Source organism: Eptesicus fuscus, chromosome 6 (genome assembly GCF_027574615.1).
Source record: "Eptesicus fuscus isolate TK198812 chromosome 6, DD_ASM_mEF_20220401, whole genome shotgun sequence".
NCBI lineage: Eukaryota > Metazoa > Chordata > Mammalia > Chiroptera > Vespertilionidae > Eptesicus > Eptesicus fuscus.
In genome coordinates, this window is record NC_072478.1 from 6,851,001 (window position 1) to 6,874,018 (window position 23,018).

The 23,018-nt window shown below is 44.8% G+C and overlaps 1 protein-coding gene across 1 annotated transcript; it reads right to left on the reverse strand.

The window, feature by feature from the left end:
- Positions 1 to 561: 561 nt before the first annotated feature.
- TRIM58 (tripartite motif containing 58) lies at positions 562 to 16,988 on the reverse strand. The gene is made up of 6 exons (XM_008151527.3): positions 16,569 to 16,988; positions 13,890 to 13,985; positions 8,110 to 8,340; positions 5,798 to 5,820; positions 5,607 to 5,707; positions 562 to 1,362 (listed from the first exon to the last, which is right to left on the reverse strand). Exons 1-6 carry the CDS (start codon positions 16,986 to 16,988, stop codon positions 773 to 775), a joined length of 1,461 nt encoding a protein of 486 aa, XP_008149749.2. The 3' UTR covers positions 562 to 772.
- Between the last annotated feature and the right edge of the window lie 6,030 nt (positions 16,989 to 23,018).

Here is a 23,018-nt window from a genome sequence, read left to right on the forward strand (position 1 = left end):
AGCCAGATGACCTTCTGGATGAAGCTGCGATGGCAGGGGTGAGGCAGAGGTGGTTAGGGGCAATCAGGCAGGCAGGCAGGTGGTTAGGGGCAATCAGGCAGGCAGGCAGGTGAGTCGTTAGGAGCCAGAGGTGCCAGATTGCGAGAGAGTGCAGACTGGGCTGAGGGACATCCCCCACCCCCCTGTGCATGAATTTTGTGCACTGAACCTCTAGTATAGTCAATAATATTCTAATAACTATTTATGGTTTCAGATGGGTATGAGATTTATAAGAATGACCACTCAGTAAGTTACATAATGTCTAATCACCAGGGTGTACACCTGAAACTAATATATCATATGTCAATGGTAATTGAAAAAATTAAAAAAAAATGTTAAAAAAGAACTGCCATTTCTAATTGTTAATACATGGAAGATAAGAATTGAAAGGAATGAGAAATTATAATGAATATGTAAATATATTTAAGACAAAATTCATTTTAAAAGAGTCATCAAGAAAGCATGTGGAGCCATCTTGATAAAAAGTGATGGCTTTTTATATTTAATATTAGAAGTAATATTCCACTTCTAATATTATTATATTTCAGTTTCACAATGTCTTCCAAATGCAAATAGTTCATACTTTGTCTTTGTCCCTGTGGGAAATTTCCCATGCCAGCAGTGACTGAAGTGCTGTCCTAAACTGGGGACACTGGTTCAGGCCTCGCATTTGTATATCCTCCACTCTGCTCCAGGAAACTGCTCCACTTGGAGTGTATCTCCAGACAGAATTTTAGGAATGGTCGTCTCTAATGTCAGAAGCAGGGTTAGGATGACTGCTGGATGCACTACTTCCTGGCTCTGCTTCTGTCATAGGTGGCAGGACAAGAGGAGTTGTGTCACAGATGAAGAAGTAAGGTCGGAGAACACCATTGAACAGTTGGCTGAACGTGTAGATGTAAGACCCGTTTGTGATGTCATAAAAGGAGATTTCACCTGCTTCATAGTCCAAGAAAATCCCGATGCGACGAGGCCGTTCCAGGTGGAGGAGAGGCACCGATGGGGAGGCCAGGACCATGTACTCGTTCTCCTTCAGCAGCCACATGGCCCACACTCCATTCTCGGGAGATGGTGTAGTTTCCCCCTTTCTTGGCACTGTGTCTTGAGAGACTCCTAACCCCCACTCTGCTCTTTCTCCCACCATGACTTCCCAGTAATGCCTTCCTGATGAGAAGTTCTGCAAACCCAGGATACAGGGCCACGTGTCAAATCGCTCGGGGTTGTTGGGGACATCCCTCCACAGTTCTCCGTCCTGCACACTGCGCAGGTCAGCGGTCAAGAGGAGGCTAGGGTGCGCTGTGGACGGGTCTAGCTTTACATCAACTGTGGAAAAAATGTGGGACACGTAAAAGAATGGAAAAGGCACAGTAAGTATTTCATCTTGCAGGTTGCTGAGAATTTTCTTCATTACTTTTGAGTGTATTCCACTGCTACTCTGAATCCAGAGCTCATTATTGCCCCATTCAAAACATAAACACTGATGCTATAACAAAACAAGTGCATAACCACTTAGCATCCTTTTCTCTACACCCAAAGCACTTGGGTGCTCTTTGGAATATCTTTTTGAATTTAAAATAAAATTTAAAAACTACTTGGAATATATAAAATTTCTTCTAAGAAACTATAAGAAAATGTCATTAATATAAAAACCACCACTTTCAAAGCTATGCTAAGGTGGAATTCTGAGGTAGAACCCGTGACCTTCATACTCTGGGAGATGATCTGGGTGGCTCTAATATAATCACATCAACCTTTTTAAAAAAAATCAGAGAGGTTGCTCTGGATATTGGGCTCATGCCAGAAAAAGGCAGAGATATTTGGATTTGATCTGCCATTGCTGGCTTTGAAGATGGAGGGGGCACCCCATGAGGAGAAAGGCAGTTGACCTGCAACCGACAGTCAGCAAGGAAATGGGGATCTGAGCCCTACAACTGCCTGGAAATGCATTATGCTAAGAACCTAAGTAAGGTTGGAAGTGATTCTTCCCCAGATCTTTCACAGAAGCCTAGCCTGACCAACAACTTGATTTTGATCTTGTGAAACTCTAAGCAGAGAAGCCAGCTCACCCCATCCGGAAGTCTTGAGCTAATAAATGCATGTGGTTTTAAGTAACTACTAGTAAGTCTGGGGCAGCAACAGAACACAAATACTGACACTGAGACGTCCCAATGAGATTGATGTGAAATTTTACTCGTAAACATAATAAGTAAATCTACATATGAAATCTGGGTGAAGAAGTAAGAATGTAAAATTCAGTGCTTTCTCTTTATAAATAATAAAAAATAGTGAATTTCATTAATATAGTTTTAGTTTTAATATCACAATAACAAACATTACTACTATGATTGCTATTCTTATTTGTCTCTAAGTCACTTATAGTGATGTTTTGTTAATACACCTGATTAACCCAATCACGCTATTCATCCGCTTACAATTGTTCACTGATTCCTTAGTTGACTTAGAGGTAAAGCATTTAGATCAGAGGTCTAATTACTGTCCTCCCGACTCTGCAGTACAGGCCTCCTCACAGGTCCTAAAAGACCTCTATCATATCTTCTCTGGAAGGCTCGCCTCTAGATCAGATGTTGAAGCATCCATCTTATATAAAAACTGCTGTTTGAAATTTTAACCCTGCTATTTGGCTTCTGTAAATGCTTGCTTGCTTAAATAATAAGGAAAATAAGACTACTCCCACTTCAGAGAGGCCATTAAACCTTCCCCAGACAAAGTTATCAGTGCTGGCACCAGGCCAGGCCTTTGGTTGAGGTCTCAAAGCCCCAGCACATAGGGGCTTTTTAAGAACTTGCAAAGGAGGCCGGAAACACCCCATATTTGGGAGACAAAGAAGGTAAAAACATATAAATAGGGAAAATTCCTGCATGTTGGGGCCCAGAATTTGAGAGACGTTTTCCTCTGGACCCGCGCGTAATAAATGTAACTCCATCTCTCTTAGTATTGCTTGGTTCTTCTCCGGTTTTCTGTAACAATGTTAGCTGAGTTATTCCCTACTGGTCAGGTCTTCCTCCAGCACAAAATTCAAAAGTAGATGCCCTACCCCCAGAACTTCTGGTCACCCTTACTTTCTCCTTTTTTTAAATATTCTATATCATCTTCTAACATTTCCTGTATATTGAAAATTTTAAGTAATATTAGCAACATGAAGCTGGGATTTGTAGCATTTTTGTTGTTCACTGACATATTTCAATGCTTAGAAAAGTGGCTGGCATATTTGTTGAACTGATTAATTGATCACTTCAGTCTGTAAATAGCATTGGGAATATGAGGACATGAATTCTGAGAGTATAATGATTGTAAGAATTTATGCAGTTGATATATATATATAAATCTGCCTATCAGAACATGGGTTAAGTCATTGAACATCACTGCTAAAGAAGGGATTGGGGTTGTTGGGGGGGAAGGGTTTGGAGCATAACTTAGCTTTATTTTTTATTATAAAAATTTCAAATAATGTTAAAAATATAAAGAATAAAGTAAAAATCACAATAAATCCCCTCTTTATATAGGTAAGCATTATTATATTTCTATATATATGTATTTTGCATAAATGGAATTAATTTTATATGATTTTATATTTTTATAGTCTTCTTCTTTCATTCAATAATATGTTCTATTTTCTATGATCCAGTAATATCTATGTCTTTTTTTCCCATCTTTATTGAAGATATTGGGTGACACTGGTTAACAAAATAATACAGGCTTCAGGTGCACAATTCTACAACACATCATTTGTACACTATACTGTGTGTTCACCACCCCAAGTCAAATCTCAGTCCATCACCATTTATCTCCCCTATACCCTCCTCTAGCTCTCCCCACCCCTTCTCCTCCCCAGCAATCACTATGGGACCACGCTGTTTCCCATTAAGTAGTGAAACCACTATATAGTCATAATACATTTTCATTATTGGTATAAGTTGTATTTTTTAAAAAATTAAAAAATGGAATGTGGCCCTGGCCAGTTTTCTCAGTGGTTAGGGTGTCAGCCTTCAGACCAATGTGTCTTGGGTTCAAGGGTACATACCTCGGTTACACGGTTGCTGGTTCAATCCCCAGCCCCAGTCAGGGTGTGAGCAGGAGGCAACCAATCAATGTGTCTCTTTCACGTCAATGTTTTTCTCCTTTCTCTCTCTCCCTCCCCATCCCTTCCACTCTCTAAAAGTCAATGGAAAAAAAATATCCTCACTTGGGTGAGGATTTTAAAAAAATAAAAATTGAATATGTACTGTTGTAAAGAATAACATAATCAGGCCAAACCAACTAATTTATGACACCACAGTTATTCCTACCTAAAAATGACTATTTTTTACTTTATTAATTCTCTAACTTAAGCAACTCATCAAGTTGACAGATAATAAAATAAGCCAAACTTATTATCTGACTAGAGACCCAGTGCACGAAATCCTTGCACTGGGGGGCGGGTGTCCCTCAGCCCAGCCTGCGCCCTCTTGCAGTCCGGGAGCCCTCGGGGGATGCCCAACTGACAGCTTCTGGCTGGGAGTGCACTAACCACCAGGGGGCAGCTCCTGCGTTGAACAGGATTGGGCCAAAACCAGCTCTCTGACATCCCCCGAGGGGTCCTGGATTGCAAGAGGGTGCAGGCCAGGCTGAGGGATACCACCGGTGCATGATCAGGACCGGGAAGGGATGTGGGAGGTTGGCCAGTGGGGAGTAACTGCAGGAGGGCTCCAGGGCATGTCCGACCCATCTGGCTCAGTTCCGATTGGCCGGACCCCAGCAGCAAGCTAACCTACGGGTTGGAGTGTCTGCCCCCTGGTGGTCAGTGCACATCATAGCAACTGGTCAACCAGTCGACTGTCTGCCCCCTGGTGGTCAGTGCACATCATAGCGAGCCATTGAGCAGCCTTAGCATATCATCAGCATATTACACTTTGATTGGTTGAACGGACGACCGGACACTTAGCATATTAGGCTTTTATTATATAGGATACTCTGCAATGCTTTTATATTAATTTTTTTTTCTGTTTTCAAATATGTTTCATCTAGTTCTTCAAATTATACTGTTTTAGCATTTTCTAAACAAGAAAATGCAGATTTATTGGAACTAATGTTACTCCTGTCACAGCTACTGAGCCCACTATTCTAACCAAATGCAGCATATATTGGCATCAAGACTGTTCACCCACATCCCCGTCCTCTTGCCTCTGGGCATGGTGCTGTCTCCCATCCCCTTACAGTCTGGCATTGCCATGGGACACATTTTCATTAATATCATCATCGGGGAAGCCACGTGCACCACCTCAGCACGTGTACCGTCAGGAGCAGTGCCTGGTTCACCATAACCTCGCCCTCCCCATGGCTACAGCAATACGAAGGAGGTGGGCTCTGTCTGCAAGGGCCCCAGAACGAGATGACGTGAAACCAAACCCTCCACAGTCCAGTAATAAACCAATAACATGACCTCAAAGTAAACCTGTGCTGACTTTAGTCACGAAACTTTGGGTTCTGCTTGTCACTGTCCCTGACTGCTCCAGGAAGCAGCCAGACCCCAAACACCATTGTCCTCCAAGCTCTAAGGTGCAACCCACCTTGGAACTTCCTCAACATTTCTCTCATCCCAGGGATTCGACACATGGTCTTCAGCTCCAGGGGGATGGACTCCGGTTCCAGCTGTGTGACACTCTTACTTCTGCGAAGAGCACAGAACCCACAGTTTTCAACATCCACCAACCTCCTTGGCCCCTCCCAACCCGTGCTCTGCTTCAGAAAGTAAACCTACCGGCTCAAGGTTCCTCTCACCCCCTGGAAATAAAAGAGAAATACAAGCAGGTGTGAGTTCGATATCAGAACTGCTTTTGACAAAATGGGGACAAACCATGGACATCCCTTTAGGAACTATTGGAAATCACTAACTATTACTAAGATAAAGAATAGAAGACATGACTCTCGCTTAATAAAAAACAAAAGTAGGCAGTTGTTGAATTTTCTCATGAATTTCAAATAATATAATCAGTTTCCCTCTATGAGAATAGAATATACAAAGTTTAAGTTAATTCCTATGATATCTACCAATGTAACTATTTTCCAAATTGATAACTCTGACATTTGGATATTTTAATGAAGAGTTACGTTCTGCCACAAATGTATGTGTGGGGAAAGGGGGAAGGGGAACACCTGCAATAAAGTCAACCTTAAAATAGTTAATAAGAAATAACTTAAATATCTGCAGAATGTGTTTGAGAAAGTGAAAGGTATAGACATAAAGCATTACTCTCAATGTCTCTGAAAGAAAACCCCAAATTCCTCATTTCTGTGGACTCTTATGTGAACAGGTTCCCTAAGAGGATAAAGACACCATTTTATCGCCAAGTAGATTATTAAATAAATCAACTGCATACATTTCTCCTCTCCCTCTAAGAACGTTCACCTATCAGATTAATTTTTATAAGTAGGAAATGATAGAGTTTATATTTATGGCAGACCTTGTTCTTGGCCATTGGATGTAGTTTACTGATACTGGGGGAAAAGAGAAAAGTGAGGATGAAAATAAAAAGAAATCATTTGAATACATCCTCCTAAGATTTGCATTATAAATCATTTTAACATTTATTTGGTGCTAATGAATGTTCATTTTAAATAAGTTGTATTTTGAGATATAAGACAAGACAATGAATGTTATTTAAAATGCTACAGTTCTGCCCTGACCGGTTTGGCTCAGTGGATAGAGCATCAGCCTGCGGACTGAAGGGTCCCAGGTTCGATTCCGGTCAAGAGCATGTACCTTGATTGCGGGCACATCCCCAGTAGGGGGTGTGCAGGAGGCAGCTGATAGATGTTTCTCTCTCATCCATGTTTCTAACTCTCTATCCCTCTCCCTTCCTCTCTGTAAAAAATCAATAAAATATATAGAAAAAATAAAAAGAAAAAATAAAATGCTACAGTTCTGCCCTGGCTGGTGTGGCTCAGGTGGTTGAGTGTTGTCCTGTACACCGAAAGGCGGCAGGTTCAATTCCCAGTCAGGGCACCTATCCGGGTTGCGGGTTTGATCCCTGCTGGGCTGTAGGGGAAGCAGCTCTCTCACATCGATGTCTCTCTCTCTCTCTCTCTCTCTCTCTCTCTCTCTCTCTCTCTCTCTCACACACACACACACACACACACACACACACGCAAACACACACATCAATAAAAAAATATCCTCAGGTGAGGATTTTTTAAAAATGCTGACGTTCTTGTGTTTACCTACTGTTTAAAATTTAAATTAAAAAATCCTTTCTGACCTTCAGTTTGCTCACAAGGAAATAGGTATAGCAACAATAACAATAAACAATAATAATTTTTACACAGAAATCTTTGAAAGACAAAATGGATAAAATTAAATATAAATGCTTTGTAAATTCTTCATTTAATGACCTCACTGTGCTATAAGTCACCATCCTTGTATGAGGATATGAATGACTTAGTTTAGAAACCTCTGAGTAAGTCGATGGGGCTAAGATAGAATAAAGTCTGCCTGGGAACCTCTATCACGTGGTTCAATCAGATGACATGCATGCATCCAGGGCGGCATTTCCGATTACCCAGGATTAACGCTTTCATGGAAGAGAAAGTGAACATGTCCGTCTCCCTGCCACTTGTCTAGTCTATAATACCACACAGAATCTGAGCGAGCTGCACCAAGCTCTGCACTTGCACTGTGCCCGGAACGGGCATGCGATGCGGCTGTTGGCCTTAAATTTTAATGTGAAAAATCCCAATCTGGACAACTTAAAATTGAATTATATGCTTGGCTAATGCCCGAGACAGGTTACCAAAGAATTTTTGAGTTGGCCATCACTGAATACAGCAATATAGTCATTGACAGATTGTGAGGTTTTAAGAAGTGTTTTAGGCCAACATAGTATAGGCTGTCCTTCTTCTGTTTAATGCTACACAAGTGATAAAATTAATTTTAAAAAATTATTTAGGTTTTTCTCTTCAATGTGAACTATTTCACATGATTCTGGAGGATCCCCTGGTTCTCATGCGCTTCTGGTGAGCTCGAGGGTGCCCTTTCCGCGGGGCCGTGGGCGCTGCAGCCCTCCGGGACCTCACCTCCAGCAGATCCAAGGCGGGGAGCCGGCAGCGGTCCTCCAGCTCCCGCGCCAGCTCCCGCAGGGCCCTGCCGCGCTGCGCCAGCTGCCGCTGGCCTTCGCGCAGTCTCTGCAGCGTGGCGCGCTCCTCCAGCTCCAGCCGCCGCAGCTGCAGCTGCTCCTCCTGGGCCAGGAAGCCGCGGTACTTCTCGAACTCCAGCCGGAAGCGTTGCCTCTGCGTTTCCACCTTCTCCTGCAGGGAGAGGTGACTTCCATCACCAGGGCGGGGCGCAGCGCCTGCTGCTGCCTTCCTGAGGCAGTGAGGCTGGGAAAGGCCGCGTCCTGTGTGGGCGCAGCTCCCCCACTCTGGGCACGCACTGGCTGATTTTAAAACACGCATGACACCTGACTTGACAGGGCTTTCAAGCTGAGAGTTTAAGAAAGGCATGGATTTGGTCTTGGGGACAATGCACTTTTATATTCCATTTTCAGCAATGGATACAAAATGTGGGGAAAGAGGAGTATGGGTATTAGAATTAAATGGCTATTAAATTATTGAGGAAACTCACTAACAGACCAGCTGAAATTTACTATTAGAGGGATCACTAGAAGGAGCCATGAGCAGAAACAGCGGGATCATTAAAAGAGATCAGAGACCTGGGTCTATAGATGTGAACAAGGAAAGGCTTAGAGATTAGAGAACCTGGATTATCTTCTCAGTTCCACATCTGGAACCCTGGGGCCAGCGCTCTCTGCAGAGTCCAGAAAGAGCTAAGCAGTCCTCAGGCCACTGACTGCAGACTTAACCTCAGGGATTTTGATTTCTACTCAAATCTCACCGCCATCATTTTTTAATAGACCTAAGAAACATATTTGATACAGCAGCATTATATTAAACTGAGTGCAACAGGCAAATAATTCTCCCACAGTCTCTCCACATTTTACATTCTCTGGCCCATATTTAAACATGATCACATCTTGGTTTGCTTAAAGAGCATAAAATATCACCTTTAAAAAATTAATAATAGTTTTCCTCAACTCCCATAGAACTCAACCCCTCTCTCCAATTTCCCATCTCTATTTCCATCTACCTCCTTGTAAATGACTAGGTTCATCTAATACTCACCTAGTTAAGTGAACCAACTCTGAATTTGATAATCTGATCTGGAAGTACAACTCAGGCAATTCCTCCAGATGCTGGAGGCTATGAGGAGTGGAGCAGAGGGATCGTGTGGTGAGAAGGGGTTTGGCTGCAATGCATCTCCCCCTCATATTGTCATTTTCAGTACCACAATTATATCTACAGATATAGGAAGGAAAAGGGTTTTGTAGAATTTACCGTCCATCTTATCAAACCTGTGCTTGTCGCATTTGGCTCACATGGGTATATTCTCAATAATAAAAATCATGCAAATTTACTTGGCTTAGAACAGGAATCTTAGCATCATCTCTACTTTAGAATAACCAGTGTAGATTTTTTTAAAATGCAGGACCAAGATCTTGATATGGAGTTTCTAATTTTGTAAGTCTGCAGTCAGTTCAGGATTGAAAATAACAAATTATCAAGTATCAAGTTATACTATAAAGCTACTCTACTCAAAACAGCCTGGTACTGGCACAAGAACAGGCATATAGATCAATGGAACAGAATAGAGATCCCAGAAATCAACCCAAGCCATTAAGCTCAATTAATATTTGACAAAGGAGGCAAGAACATACAATGGAGTCAAGACAGTCTCTTCAGTAAATGGTGTTGGGAAAATTAGACAGGTACATGCAAAGAAATGAAACTTGACCACCATCTTAACATCACACACAAAAATAAACTCAAAATGGATAAAAGACTTAAATGTAAGTCGTGAAACCATCCTAGAAGAAACCATAGGCAGCAAAATCTCAAACATCTCTCATAACAATGTTTACGAATACATCTCCTAGGGCAGTGGTCGGCAAACTCATTAGTCAACAGAGCCAAATATCAACAGTACAACGATTGAAATTTCTTTTGAGAGCCAAATTTTTTAAACTTAAACTTCTTCTAATGCCACTTCTTCAAAATAGACTCGCCCAGGCCGTGGTATTTTGTGGAAGAGCCACACTCAAGGGGCCAAAGAGCCGCATGTGGCTCGCAAGCCGTGGTTTGCCGCCCACGGTCCTAGGGCAAAGGAAACTGAGGAGAAAACAAACAAATGGGACTACATCAAAATAAAAAGCTGCTGAACAGCAAAAGAAACCATCAACAAAATGAAAAGGGAGCCCACTGTTTGGGAGAACATATTTGGCAATGATACATCTGATAAAGGGTTGATCTCCAAAAGATATGGGGAAGTCATACAACTTAACAAAACAAACAATCTAATTAAAAAATGGGCAAAGGACCTAAATAGTCTACTGGAGGCTAAAGCAAACAGTAGTTAGCATATTAATGCAAAAAGACCCTTTGGAAGGCCAATGGACTTTGATATTCAGCAGGGCTGAAAATCAGCATAATACTGCCCTGCTGTGAGCTCAATGGCTCAAGGCAATTTCCTAACCTAATAATCTATAGCTGTTTACCAAACTTTACCTTTGATCTGCCTGTATGCATTGCTAAAGGGTAAATGTGTATTCAAGTAAATAAAAAGTGGACCAGCCAGAAGTTGGGGTACCTCTTCAAGAGAGAGGTCTCCACCTGACTCTCCATGCCTTCTAAATTCATATTTCTTGTATAGCATTTTCATTTGTGTGTCAGCCCCTCCTTCAGATCCTGAACCCCGCCTCAAAGGTTGCGGCAATAGACACTTCTCCAAAGCAGACATAAAGATGGCCAAGAGACATGTGAAAAATGCTCAAAGATACTGATCATCTGAGAGATGTAAATTAAAATGACAATGAGTTGTCACTTCACCCCTGTCAGAATGTCTACCATCAACAAACCAACAAATGACAAGTGCTGGCAAGGATGTGAGAAAAAGGAAACCCTTGTACAGTGCTGGTGGGAATGCAGATTGGTGCAGGCACTGTGAAAAACAGTATGGAATTTCCTCAAAAAAATTAAATATGGAACTTTCATCTGACCCAGGGATCCCATTTCTAGGAATATATCCTAAGAAACCCAAAACACCAATCAGAAAGAATGTATGCACCCCTATGTTCATAGCAGCACAATTTACAATAGCTAAGATCTGGAAGCTGCCTAAGTGCCCATCAGTAGATGAATGGATTAAAAAAAAGCCATGGAATACTATGCAGCAGTAAAATAAAATAAAAAAGGATCTCTTACCCTCTGAGACAGCATGGAGGGACCTGGAGAGTATTATGCTAAGTGAAATAAGCCAGTCAGAGAAAGACAAGTATCACATGATTTCATTCATATGTGGAATCTAATTAACAAAACAAACTAATAAATGGAGTGGATCCAGAGACATGGAAGCATGGAACAGAATGCGGAATCTCAGTGGGAAGGTGGGGGAGGGAGGGTGGATGGTAAAAGATCAACCAAATAACTTGTATGCATATGTGCATAACCCATGGACACAGACAATAGGGTGTGGAAGGCCTGTGGCAGGGGTACAGGAGGCTAGAAGGAGTCTATTGGGGAATAAAGGGGGACATATGTAATTCTTTCAATAATAAAGATTAAAATTTTTTTAAAGACCCAAATGCGACAGTATGGTCCATATAACCAATACAAGGGACATTCCAAGAGCAACCAGATCATAAGATCAAGGAGACTACTACACTGTGTCCAACAAGAAGGCCATCCATCCAAGACAGGGAGGTACAGCAGTCTTATCCAATACAAAAAAGCACACTAGGGAAACAAAGTCACTGGCCACAAATGAAAGAAGAGAAAGAATCTCCAGAAAAAGGGCTAAATTAAATGGAGGCAAGCAATTTATCAGAAATAGAGTTAAAAGTAATGGTTATAAGGATGTTCAAACAACGTAGTGAGAACTACAAGGAACTTAATGAGAACTACAAGGAACTTAGTGGGAACAAGTGAATTAGAAATCAAGGTAGAAAAAAAATCACTCAATTAGAGCAGCAAAAAGAAAAAATACTTAAAAAGCAAGAGGACAGTTTAAGGGAACTGAGGGACAACACAAAATGCAGCAAAATCCACATCATAGGGGTATCAGGGAAAGAAGAAAGTGAGCAAGGGCTAGAGAACCTGTTTGGTAAAATACTGACAGAAAATTTCCCTAAACTGGAGGAGGAAAAAGTCCCATAAGTTCAGGAAGCACAATGAGACCAATAAAAATGAACACAAAGAGGCCCACAGCAAGACACATCATAATTAAAATAGCAAACTTTAAAGACAATGAATTTTAAGGGCAACGAGAGAGAGAATCAGTTACCTATTAGAGAGCTCCCATAAGGCTATAGCTGATTTCTCAACTGAAACACTACAAGCTAGAAGGGAATGGCATGAAGTATTTAAAGTAATGAAGAGCAAGAATCTAAAACCAAGACTACTCTATCTAGCAAGGCTATCATTCACAATTGAAGGTGAAACAAAGAGCTGCCCAGACAAAAAAAAGTCTAAAGGAGTACATTACCACCAAACCAGCATTGCAAGAAATGCTAAAGGAGGTAAGGACATACAATGGAGTAAAGATAGTCTCTTCAATAAAGGGTGTTGGGAAAATTGGACAGGTACACAAGAAAGAAAAGAAAGAAAGAAAGAAAGAAGGGAAGGGAAGGGAAGGAAAGGGAAGGGAAGGGAAGGGAAGAAAGAGGGAAGGGGACAGAAAGAATGTATGCACCTCTGCTCATGGCAGCATTATTTACAATAGCCAGGATCTGGAAGCAGCCCAAGTTCCCATCAGCAGATGAAGGGATTTAAAAAAAAAAGCTGTAAAAAAGAAGCATGGCTCCACCTGGAAAGTATTATGCTAAATGAAATAAGCCAATCATAGAAAGTCAAATACCATATGACCTCACTTATATTAGTATGTGAAATCTAATGAACAAAATAAACTGACGAACAAAATAGAACCGGAAGCATGGATACATTAAACAGACTGACAAATGTCAGAGGGGAGGGGTTGGGGTGAACTGGATGAAGAAGGTGAAGGGATTAGCTAAAGAACATACCATATATGTAAAGCCCATGGACACAGACAATAGTGTGATGAAGGCCGAGGGAAGGGGACACGGGGGCGGGGGGGGCGGGGGGCTGGGGTAGGTGGGCAAAGCGGCGCGGGGAGGGGGATTGGGGGACATCTGCAATAGTGTCAACAATAAAAAATTCAAGTATAAAAAAGGAGGCTGAGCCAAAACCGGTTTGGCTCAGTGGATAGAGCGTCGGCCTGTGGACTGAAAGGTCCCAGGTTCGATTCCGGTCAAGGGCATGTACCTTGGTTGCGGGCACATCCCCAGTAAGGGGTGTGCAGGAGGCAGCTGATTGATGTTTCTAACTCTCTATCCCTCTCCCTTCCTCTCTGTAAAAAATCAATAAAATATATATTTTTTTAAAAAGGAGGCTGAACGTCCAAATGATCCTGCTCTATGTATGATGGATCTCCTCTAGCTGTGTTTCATCTGTATCAATGCTATGAAATGTTTATTATTCATTCATCCAGCAAATGCAATCTTCAACCTCGTAGTGGCAGAGCCGGACTCTGCTCGAGGCTCCAGGGATGCACCAGTGAGATACAGTGAGAGCCAGATCAGCAAAGCTGTCTATGATTCAGGTGGGGGTCACAGATAAGAAGGGCGCAGCTGTAACAAAAGTGCTGGGGCAGGGAAGAATACTTTAATGACCCAAAGTGTATCCTTCAAACATGCAAGCCTTCTGAAGTCACAATATTCTCGTACCTTCCAGATGACCGTTTTCTTCCCCACGTTGGCCTCCTGAGTCAAGGCCTCCTCCATCTCTTTCCTCACAAGCTCCAGGGCCATCTGGAGCTTCACCTGTTTGGGAAGATATGCTGAGACCATTAAGATGCCCTCGTTCAGTATCTATCCCGACGAGGTGTGTCAGGCGCTACAAAGATCACCTGAAACAGGCCTTGTGAGCATAGCAATATGTCCAACCTCGTTATAACGAAATGAAATATAAATACACTTTGTTAATGTGAGACATAATCAAAGGTATATCTAAAAGTATGTTCATTATGGCATATTTGAAATAGTAAAACCACAACTAACCAAAATATTAAAAGTAGGAGGTAAAGAAAAATGTATTTTACATTAACAGGATAAAATTAAAATAAGGGGCTTAATAACAAGAAATACTCAAAATTATAAAGTTAATTAAAATAAGTATATTTTATGTAATGTGATACCAATTTTGTAAAATGTGCTTTAAAGAATATATAAAAACTAGGCAGTATCAGTAAAAACATTCAATAGATTTTAAATCCTTACCTATCAATGCCTGTTGAGCAATAATGTTATTCCTAAACCTGTACATGTTAACTTCCAAAAATTATTTATTACTTTGGAATCAGAAAAGTGCTTATTATTATTAGGCAACAAGAAACCATATAAGTTGGTATTTATCCAATGAAAAAGAAATAGAGAATGTTGTAAATCTCACAAGGAGTGAAAAAAATTTAATGAAAACTAAATCTCCTTTCAACCCTAGCCCCTGCTAGAGGTAAACACATATTTAATTTGCAGAGAACACACACAAAGATACACCTACCCACAAATTTTAAAACTCTACCCAAAGTCATTAATAAGCCTCATCACATAAAAACTCATGCCGAAGTCATTAATAAGTCCTACACACCAGTTATTTCTACAAAATAATAATAATAAAGTAATGCTGGTAAAACGCATTAGGATTAATGAAGGATTTAACAAGACCGAAATGGCATTCGTGTTAGCGTTTGAAAGGAACAGAAACATGTAGATGGAGGAAAGCTCCCTCCCGTGGGAGAAGTTGTGAGCGAAAGCAAGGAGGTGCCTACGGCCTGGTGTGCTTGGGACAACAGTGACGAGGCTAGTGTTGCTGCATCTTGGCTGGTGAAGAAGACACTGTAGAAAGAGAACATGGAGCCCTAACAAGTTGAGACTGAGAGGCTAAGATGCTCAGAAGATGTTTATTTGGCACTTAGTCGAAAGACTACTAACATATAGAAAACGTCTCTAGAAAGATTGCACTAGCCATGCTCTGTACGGCGCCTTCTGGATGTGAAGAAGGCAGAAACATTCCGCAAAAGCCTGGTTGGGACATAGCTGGCACCTGAGTTTTGTGGGTGGCAACCAAAACCAAAAAGAAAACTCCGAGAGGTATTTCTAGGTAAGTCCAGAGGGAAGCTGAGGGGATAAACACCCCAAATCTTGATTTAAAACTAAGTTTTAAAAATAAAAGAAAGTTTGTGCTTTAATTCATTTCATCGTGATAGTATTTCAGATAAACATGTCAATATCTCCTTTTGCTAGTAGCTGTTCCAGATGTCAGGAATTTAAATGTGTTCAGGCCCTGACTGGTTTGGCTCAGTGGATAGAGCGTCGGCCTGCAGACTCAAGGGTCCCAGGTTCGATTCCGGTCAAGGGCATGTACCTTGGTTGCGGGCACATCCCCAGTAGGGGGTGTGCAGGAGGCAGCTGATCGATGTTTCTAACTCTCTATCCCTCTCCCTTCCTCTTTGCAAAAAATCAATAAAATATATTTAAAATAAATAAATAAATGTGTTCAGAATATGTCCAGGAACTTTTGAGGAGCACCAGGAAGGAGAATTCTATGTCTAGAGTTTCACAGATGACCCTTTTAGGGGGTGGGGGGAGTATTCCTATAGAAGGCACCTCTTCATTAAGGTGCTCACATCCTCAGTCCCCGAATAAGAGTTGAATCAAGACTTGCTTGTGCCCTTAGCTCCTGGATTCCTATTGCAGAGCCCTGTGCCCACTCGGGCGCTATTTAACTAATACCGAACCCCAGGACTGCGCTGGTAACCGTGTTGATAAGGCGAGGTAAACACCATGTAAAAGAAGGCGTTATGCCAATGGTAGTTTTTAGGAAGGTTTTCCATAAAAATGCACGCCTGTAACCAAGCAGCAAGTGGACACCCGGGCTCTAACTGTGGGCCGGGACTCTCAGCAGCGGAAAGGAGGAAAGTACAGGACGTGGGAGGGCTGTGTGGGAGAGGGACCCTGCACAGCGGCGTGCGTCTGTGCTCCTTAGCAAGGGTCGCAGAGGGGGTACCACGGAGCAAAGGCAGGGACCCCCTTCCCAACCTGAGTGCGTGCTGTGGGGGGGAGGGACTCATCTCACAGGGGGGATGCCAGGGGCGTGCGGAGGCTGGGGAGAGGGGGTGGTGCGCGCAGGGGCGATGGGGGCGCGGGGCCGAGTGCCAGGGGCACGCAGGGGAGGCGAGGAGGGCGGGGAGGCGGCGCTGGGGCAGACACGAAGTCCTGGGGAGCAGGCGCTGGCGCCAGGCCCTGTCCCTGGGCAGGTCCCCGGACGCTTCCGCTGGGCCTGCCGGGGTCCGAGGGCCCTTCCCGGCGGCCCGGCCGTCCGGCAGGTGCGCCGCGAGCACCGCTCACCTGGTGGCGCCGGGCGGCCTCCTGCAGCGGCGCCGTGCGGTGGCCCCGGTGCTCGGGGCCCGAGTCGCACGCCCAGCACAGCGCCGCCTGGTCCTCCTCGCAGAAGAGGCTGAGCTCCTGGCCGTGCCGCGCGCACTGCGGCCCCGCGGGGCTCGAGCCGGGCCCCAGCTGCCGCAGGCCGTCCACCAGGCTGGCCAGCTGCCGGTTGGGGCGGAAGCCCTCCCGCCGGAAGGGCCCGCGGCACTGCGGGCAGGCGAAGAGGCCGCCCTGCCCGCCGTCCGCCCGGTCGCAGAACTCGGAGATGCAGCGCCGGCAGAAGCTGTGGCCGCAGTCCACGCTGACCGGGTCCTGCAGGAAGTCCAGGCACACGGGGCACCGCGCCTCCTCCCGCAGGCGCTGCCCCGCCGACCCCGCGGCCATGCCCGTCCGCCCCGCGCCGGCCGTGCCGTCTCCCTCCCGCCCGCTATCTCTCCGTCCTGCCTGCACTCCCGGGAGGGGCGCTGCCTGAGGACCAGCGGGCACAGCACGCGTTTTATCTGCAGGATTGCGTTCAGGAGGCCAGAGGAGCCCCTCCCTGTGAAAAGCGACCGCGCACAGGCCCTGGGCTACCGGGGAAAGGCACGCTCCAGGCCTCCTGGCACCTGGACGCGTCTGACGGCAGCCCCTGACTGTGTGCCTTCCTCTGCTCCCGTTTCCTCCTCCCGTGAATCGGAGAAGGGCTGAGAGCCTTCCTTCTGCCACGCTCTGCGCCACCCAGTAGCCTCCTCAGCCTTTACATACTTAATGATTTCTTAACATCTTTTTTCCAAACTCCAACCTGTCTACCTCCTGTTAATTAGCTCATGATTTTTTTTTTTTTTAATGAGTACATGAATTGAAGGGGAGCTAGATGCCCGAATAGACGTGTGTGATGATGATAGGTCTATAGACCCGCAACATTCAGAGCATTTGAATAGCTACCTGGTTGGGCTCAGAGAGGATCCTGCGGGCCTGCCAGGGAGTGAGCATTGCTGCCCAGCGGACCTCAGAGGTGACAACGCTGGAGGCCAAGAGGTTCCTGGAAGGACAATCAGGCAGGGGCTGTCAGAGCTGCTGCTCCTGTGGACATGGGGGGACTGAGAAAGACAGGGAAGGAGGAAGTTGCTTTGACAGACAGTATGTGGGCGATCCTGACCCAGGATGAGTATGGTGAGGTCATTAGGTCATTGGAAGGTAGACATCTGCCATTGAACAAAATGTAATGTGCATTTTGTTGAGTTTGAAGTGATAGTAGTCATGTCTGCAGCAAACTACCCAATCTGGTAGCCGGGCTCCCAGAGGCAAGGTGAGCACAAGACATGTGGCCCAGCTCTCAAGAGCCCTAACAACTGGGACAAGGAAGCTGGCCGGCGCTGCAAGACTGTAACAGAGGACTCGGAACCAGCCTCTGGGGCCCCGTGGAACCCTGCGCCAGCACCTGAAGAGCGCGTGCAAACCACAGGTGGGAAGGGGCCGTGGCAATGAGAGGGCAGAGTCCTGAGGAGGGCGCAGGATCTACCCGTTACTCCAGCCCCAGGCAGGCTGGTGTGCGGCCAGACGAGGGTGAGTGACGGCAGATAAGGCCCCCGGGAGAAGCCAGGCCAGATGACTCAGGTCCGGTGGCACTGCTCCCGTGACACTTGGCCTGGAGCGTTGGCAGCAGGCAGAATCTAAAAGGTCCGAGAGCATCTGCTGGAATAGCATGTGCATAGTGAAATGGATAGGTTCTTGGAGAGCAGACACAGACAGGTATGAGCTAACCCTGACATTAGACAAGAAAGCAGAGGTACAGAGGGCTCCACGACAGAAAGTGTACCCTGACCCTGGGCTGGAGACTTGCTAGCTGAGGGGCTTTAGGGGAGCTGTGTCAACTTTCCATGCCCACTTCCTCTAACATGTGAGGACAGTGCTTGTGCCACTCAGGATTCAACGAGCTAATAGATATCACACATTTGACACAAGTCCTGGCATGTAATATGCATATTTAACAGAAAGAGAGAGAGAGAGAGAGAGAGAGAGAGAGAGAGAGAGAGAGAGAGAGAACACGTAGGAAAAGGAGTGAAAGAATAGTGAGACAGAATGTAAGCTACATGAGGACAGGGGCATTTTTTTTTTCTATTTGGTCCAATGCTATATCCCCAGTACCTTGAGGAGTGACTGGCACATATGTACACCCAATAAATAGTAGGTGAATAAATAAGTGAATAAATGAATGAACAGAATCAGTACAGTTTATCCTAGAAGCTAATGAAAGAGAGAATTTCAAAGGTGACCATATGATATCAAATGTGAGATCCATATTTTGCTGCATTTTACATATAGAGTCATGCTTTTTATTACTGTGACTAGAGTCCTGGTGCACTAAATTCGTGCATGGGGGTGGGGGTGTGACCCTCAGCCCAGCCTGCACCCTCTCCAATCTGGGATCCCTCGAGTGATGTCCAACTGCCTGGTAGGATCAGGCCTAAATGGGCAGTTGGACATCCCTCTCACAATCCAGGACTGCTGGCTCCCAACTGCTCACCTGCCTGCCTGCCTTCCTGATTGCCCCTAACTGATTCTGCCTGCCAGCCTGATCACCCCCTAATCACTCCCCTGACAGCCTGATTGATGCCTAACTGCACCCCTGCCAGCCTGATTGCCCCTAACTGCCCTCCCCTGCAGACCATATTGTGGTGGCCATCTTTGACCACATGGAGGCAGCCATCTTGTGTGTTGGAGTGATAGTCAATTTGCATATTACTCTTTCATTATATAGGATTCTGGGAGATACTAGAACCTGTTTCTCTTTTATTTGGAGACATAACAAAGCAACTTATTTGCTCAAATGTATGGATGACCTGATAGCACAGATCACATGAATGCAGATGGCCTGGAGTCTAGGAAGTAAGAGGAGGTAACTGGCTCTGCTGAGGGGGTCACAGTGGCTTTCAGGAGGGGAGAGTGGAGGGGTGATCCGACCCCAGATGGCATGTCTCCTGCGTTGGCTCCAGGATCACTAGGCTCTGTTCTGTCTTCAGCATTGGTAGATAAGGACGGAGGTCTGAGCCACTGTTCTTAGGAAACAAATTTCCCTTATCTCCCGTCTCTGCAGGCAAGCTGTGGGCTCAATGTCATGTATGTGAAGGGCCACTGGGGCAGTTTCTTGTTTCGTAGGGGTGGTCTAATTTAAACTTCTAATTTCATGTGCTCATTCTTCGGAGTGAATAAAACATCTCTGCATGTGTGCTGGTGCAGCCACATTTGGTGCACCCCCTCCCTGATCCTCACTCTGACTCCATCCTCTGACTCACTTGCAGCTTGCATAGCCACCCCACCCCCGCTGTGTCATCCCCTTCTCCACCGGTATTTCACCTTCTGTGCCGATATGGGCTCCTCCGTCCTCTGACCTGGCTTCCTGCTCTCCCTTGTTAATGTCTTTGTCACCATGACTTGGGGCTCCTAAAACCATTTCCACGGGGCATCCCTGCCTTCTTCCCTAGCTTGAGTCCTTTTTACCATGGCCTTAGGTTTAGGGATTCACACTCTTCTAGCCCAAGCGCAGCTCACTCCACAATGGAGAAAAAAAAAAGAAAAAAAAAAAAACACAGAGCAGCCAGCACAAACCTCAAAATATCCTCAAAAGCAGCAGCCAACAACGCAGGCTTTCCTTCCTGCGTGTGATCTTTAAAAGGATCTGTGCTGCTTTTCATTAAAGCAGGTGCACCCTGGATTTTGGCTGTTTCTTTTCCCCAGAGACTATGTTGATTCCTTGAGTTGAGGTGGACTAACATCTGCTCTCACAGCTTCAGCTTTCCTTGGCTGGGCGAGGGGCGCCTGCATCCAGGCACCTCTGCATGTCCCTGGGAGGAGTCCAGAGGGCCTCCTGGGCGTGGTGGGAGACATGCCCGGCCTGCTTCCCGTGCACAGGAGCTTTAATCAGCACTGTGCATGTTAACACGGATAGGTTTATGTAGTAACTAGAGGCCCAGTGCATGATTGAATCATGCACGTGTAGGGTCCCCTACACGCTTTCACTTTCGATCATGGGGGAGCTGGGTATCTGTCCGCTGGTGCACCAGGCCTTTCAGAAGCCTCCAACGCGGCGGAGGCTTCTGAAAGGCCTGGTGCCTGAGCGGACAGGCACCCAGCTCCCACGCTTTTGCTTTTGATAGCTGGTGCATCAGGCCTTTCAGAAGCCTCCAGCGCCACAAAGGCTTCTGAAAGGCCTGGTGCCTGAGTGGACAGGCACCCAGCTCCCCCGCTTTTGATGGTCCGCAGTGGGACGTGAGCTCGCTGCCCCAGAGGCCCCTTCTGTTCCGCAGCACAGCCATGGCGCAGACGCTGAGCTCGAGCCGCCGCTGGCGACGCGAGCTCAGCGTTCCGCTGGCCCAATCAGCCACCCCGGCCACCCCGAGTCCCGCCCCCCCCAGCTTCCAGGCCAATCGCGGGCATAGCGAAGGTACGGTCAATTTGCATATTTGTCTATTATTAGGTAGGATGCTATAGGTGAAGAGTGATTTACATTTACATTTTCTTTTAAGTAACTTAATAAATTCAAAGACAAGAATATATCCTGTTCATACTTGTATTCCAAACTTGCTTCACTCTGGGCCTGCACAGATTGAGGGGCCAATATAGGTTCTGGAGTACATTAGCAAATGCAATGTCCCTTGTGATGGATGATAGTGTATTTTTTTAGAATTCCTTTATGTTCAAGGGCAAACTTAGGCAAGATGGTTTTTTATCATTTAAAACCATCCTACAATCAAGTAACTGAAGAAAGCTAGTGAGGTAACGAGACAACTAGCCACAGATGATAAATCACTGATCTAGAAATCAACAATTACTCTTTTCAAGACAGCTGCATTCTTTAAATTAGCAGATAATTTGTTATTATCTTCATAAACCTCCTGGCACATAATTAGGAAGAAATCCATGGAACACACAGAGGAGGTATGGAAACTTCAGAATGATTAGCCTTTCACACAATGGAAGAGAACATGTCCCCAAAGGTTTCCCCTTTCTTTCTCTTGGGTGCATTATGTGATTGGAGAATAAGGGATTTGGGCAAGAATCTGTTGAATACACAGGAACAAACTCAAAATGGATAAAAGATTTCAATGTAAGTCACAAAACCATAAAAATCCTTGTAGAAAACATAAGCAGTAAAATCTCAGACATCTCTCGCAGCAATATTTTTTCCTATATGTCTCCACAGGCAAGGGAAACTCAGGAAAAGATAAACAAAAGGGACTACATCAAGCTAAAAAGCTTCTGCACAGCAAAGGAAACCATCAACAAGATGAAAAGAGAATGCACTGTATGGGAGAACACATTTGCCAATAATACATCTGATAAGGGGTTAATTTCCAAAATATATAAAGAACTTACACAACTCAACATCAGGAAGACAAATAATCCAATTTAAAAATGTGCAGCTGGCTGGTGTGGCCTAGTGGCTGAGCACCCACCCATACTCCAAGAAGTCATAGGTTTAATTCCGGGACAGGGCACATGCCCTGGTTGTGGCCTCGATCTCCAGTAGGGGGGCGTGCAGGAGGCAGCCGATCGATGTTGATGTTTCTCTCCCATTGACATTTCTATCTCTCTCTCCCTCTCCCTTCCTCTCTCTCTAAATAAATAAAAACATATTTTTAAAAATGTGCAGAGGACCTAAATAGACACTTCTCCAAAGAGGACATACAGCTGGCCAATAGACATATGAAAAAATGCTCAATATCACTAACATCAGAGAGATGTGCAAATTAAAACAACAATGAGGTATCACCTCACACCTGTAAGATGGCCACTATCAATAAATCAACAAACAACAAGTGCTGGCGAGGATGTGGAGAAAAGGGAACCCTTGTGCACTGCTGGTGGGAATGCAGCCACTGTGGAAAACAGTATGGAATTTCCTCAAAACATTAAAAATGGAACTGTCTTTTGACTCAGCGATCCCACTTCTGGTTATATATTGTAAGAATCCTGAGATGCCAATCAGAAAAAAATATATGCATCACTATGTTTATAGCAACATTATTTACAATAGCCAAGATCTGGAAACAGCCCGTGTGCCCATCAGCAGATGAATGGTTAAGAAAGCAATGGTTAAGAAAGCAATTCATTTACACAATGGAATACAACATGGCTATGGAGGGAGGAGGAGGAGGAGGAGGAGGAGGAGGAGGAGGAGGAGAGAGAGGAGGAGGAGGAAGAGGAGGAGGAGGAGGAGGAAGGAGGAGAGGGGAGGAGGAGGAGGAGGGGGGATGAGGAGGAGGAGGAGAAGGAGGGGGAAGAAAGAAAGAAAGAAAAAAAGAAAGAAAGAAAGAAAGAAAGAAAGAAAGAAAGAAAGAAAGAAAGAAGAGGAGGAAAAGGAAGAAGGAGAAGAAGAAGAAAAAGGAGGAGGAGGAGGAAGGGGGGGGGGAGGAGGAGGAGGAGGAACTTTTA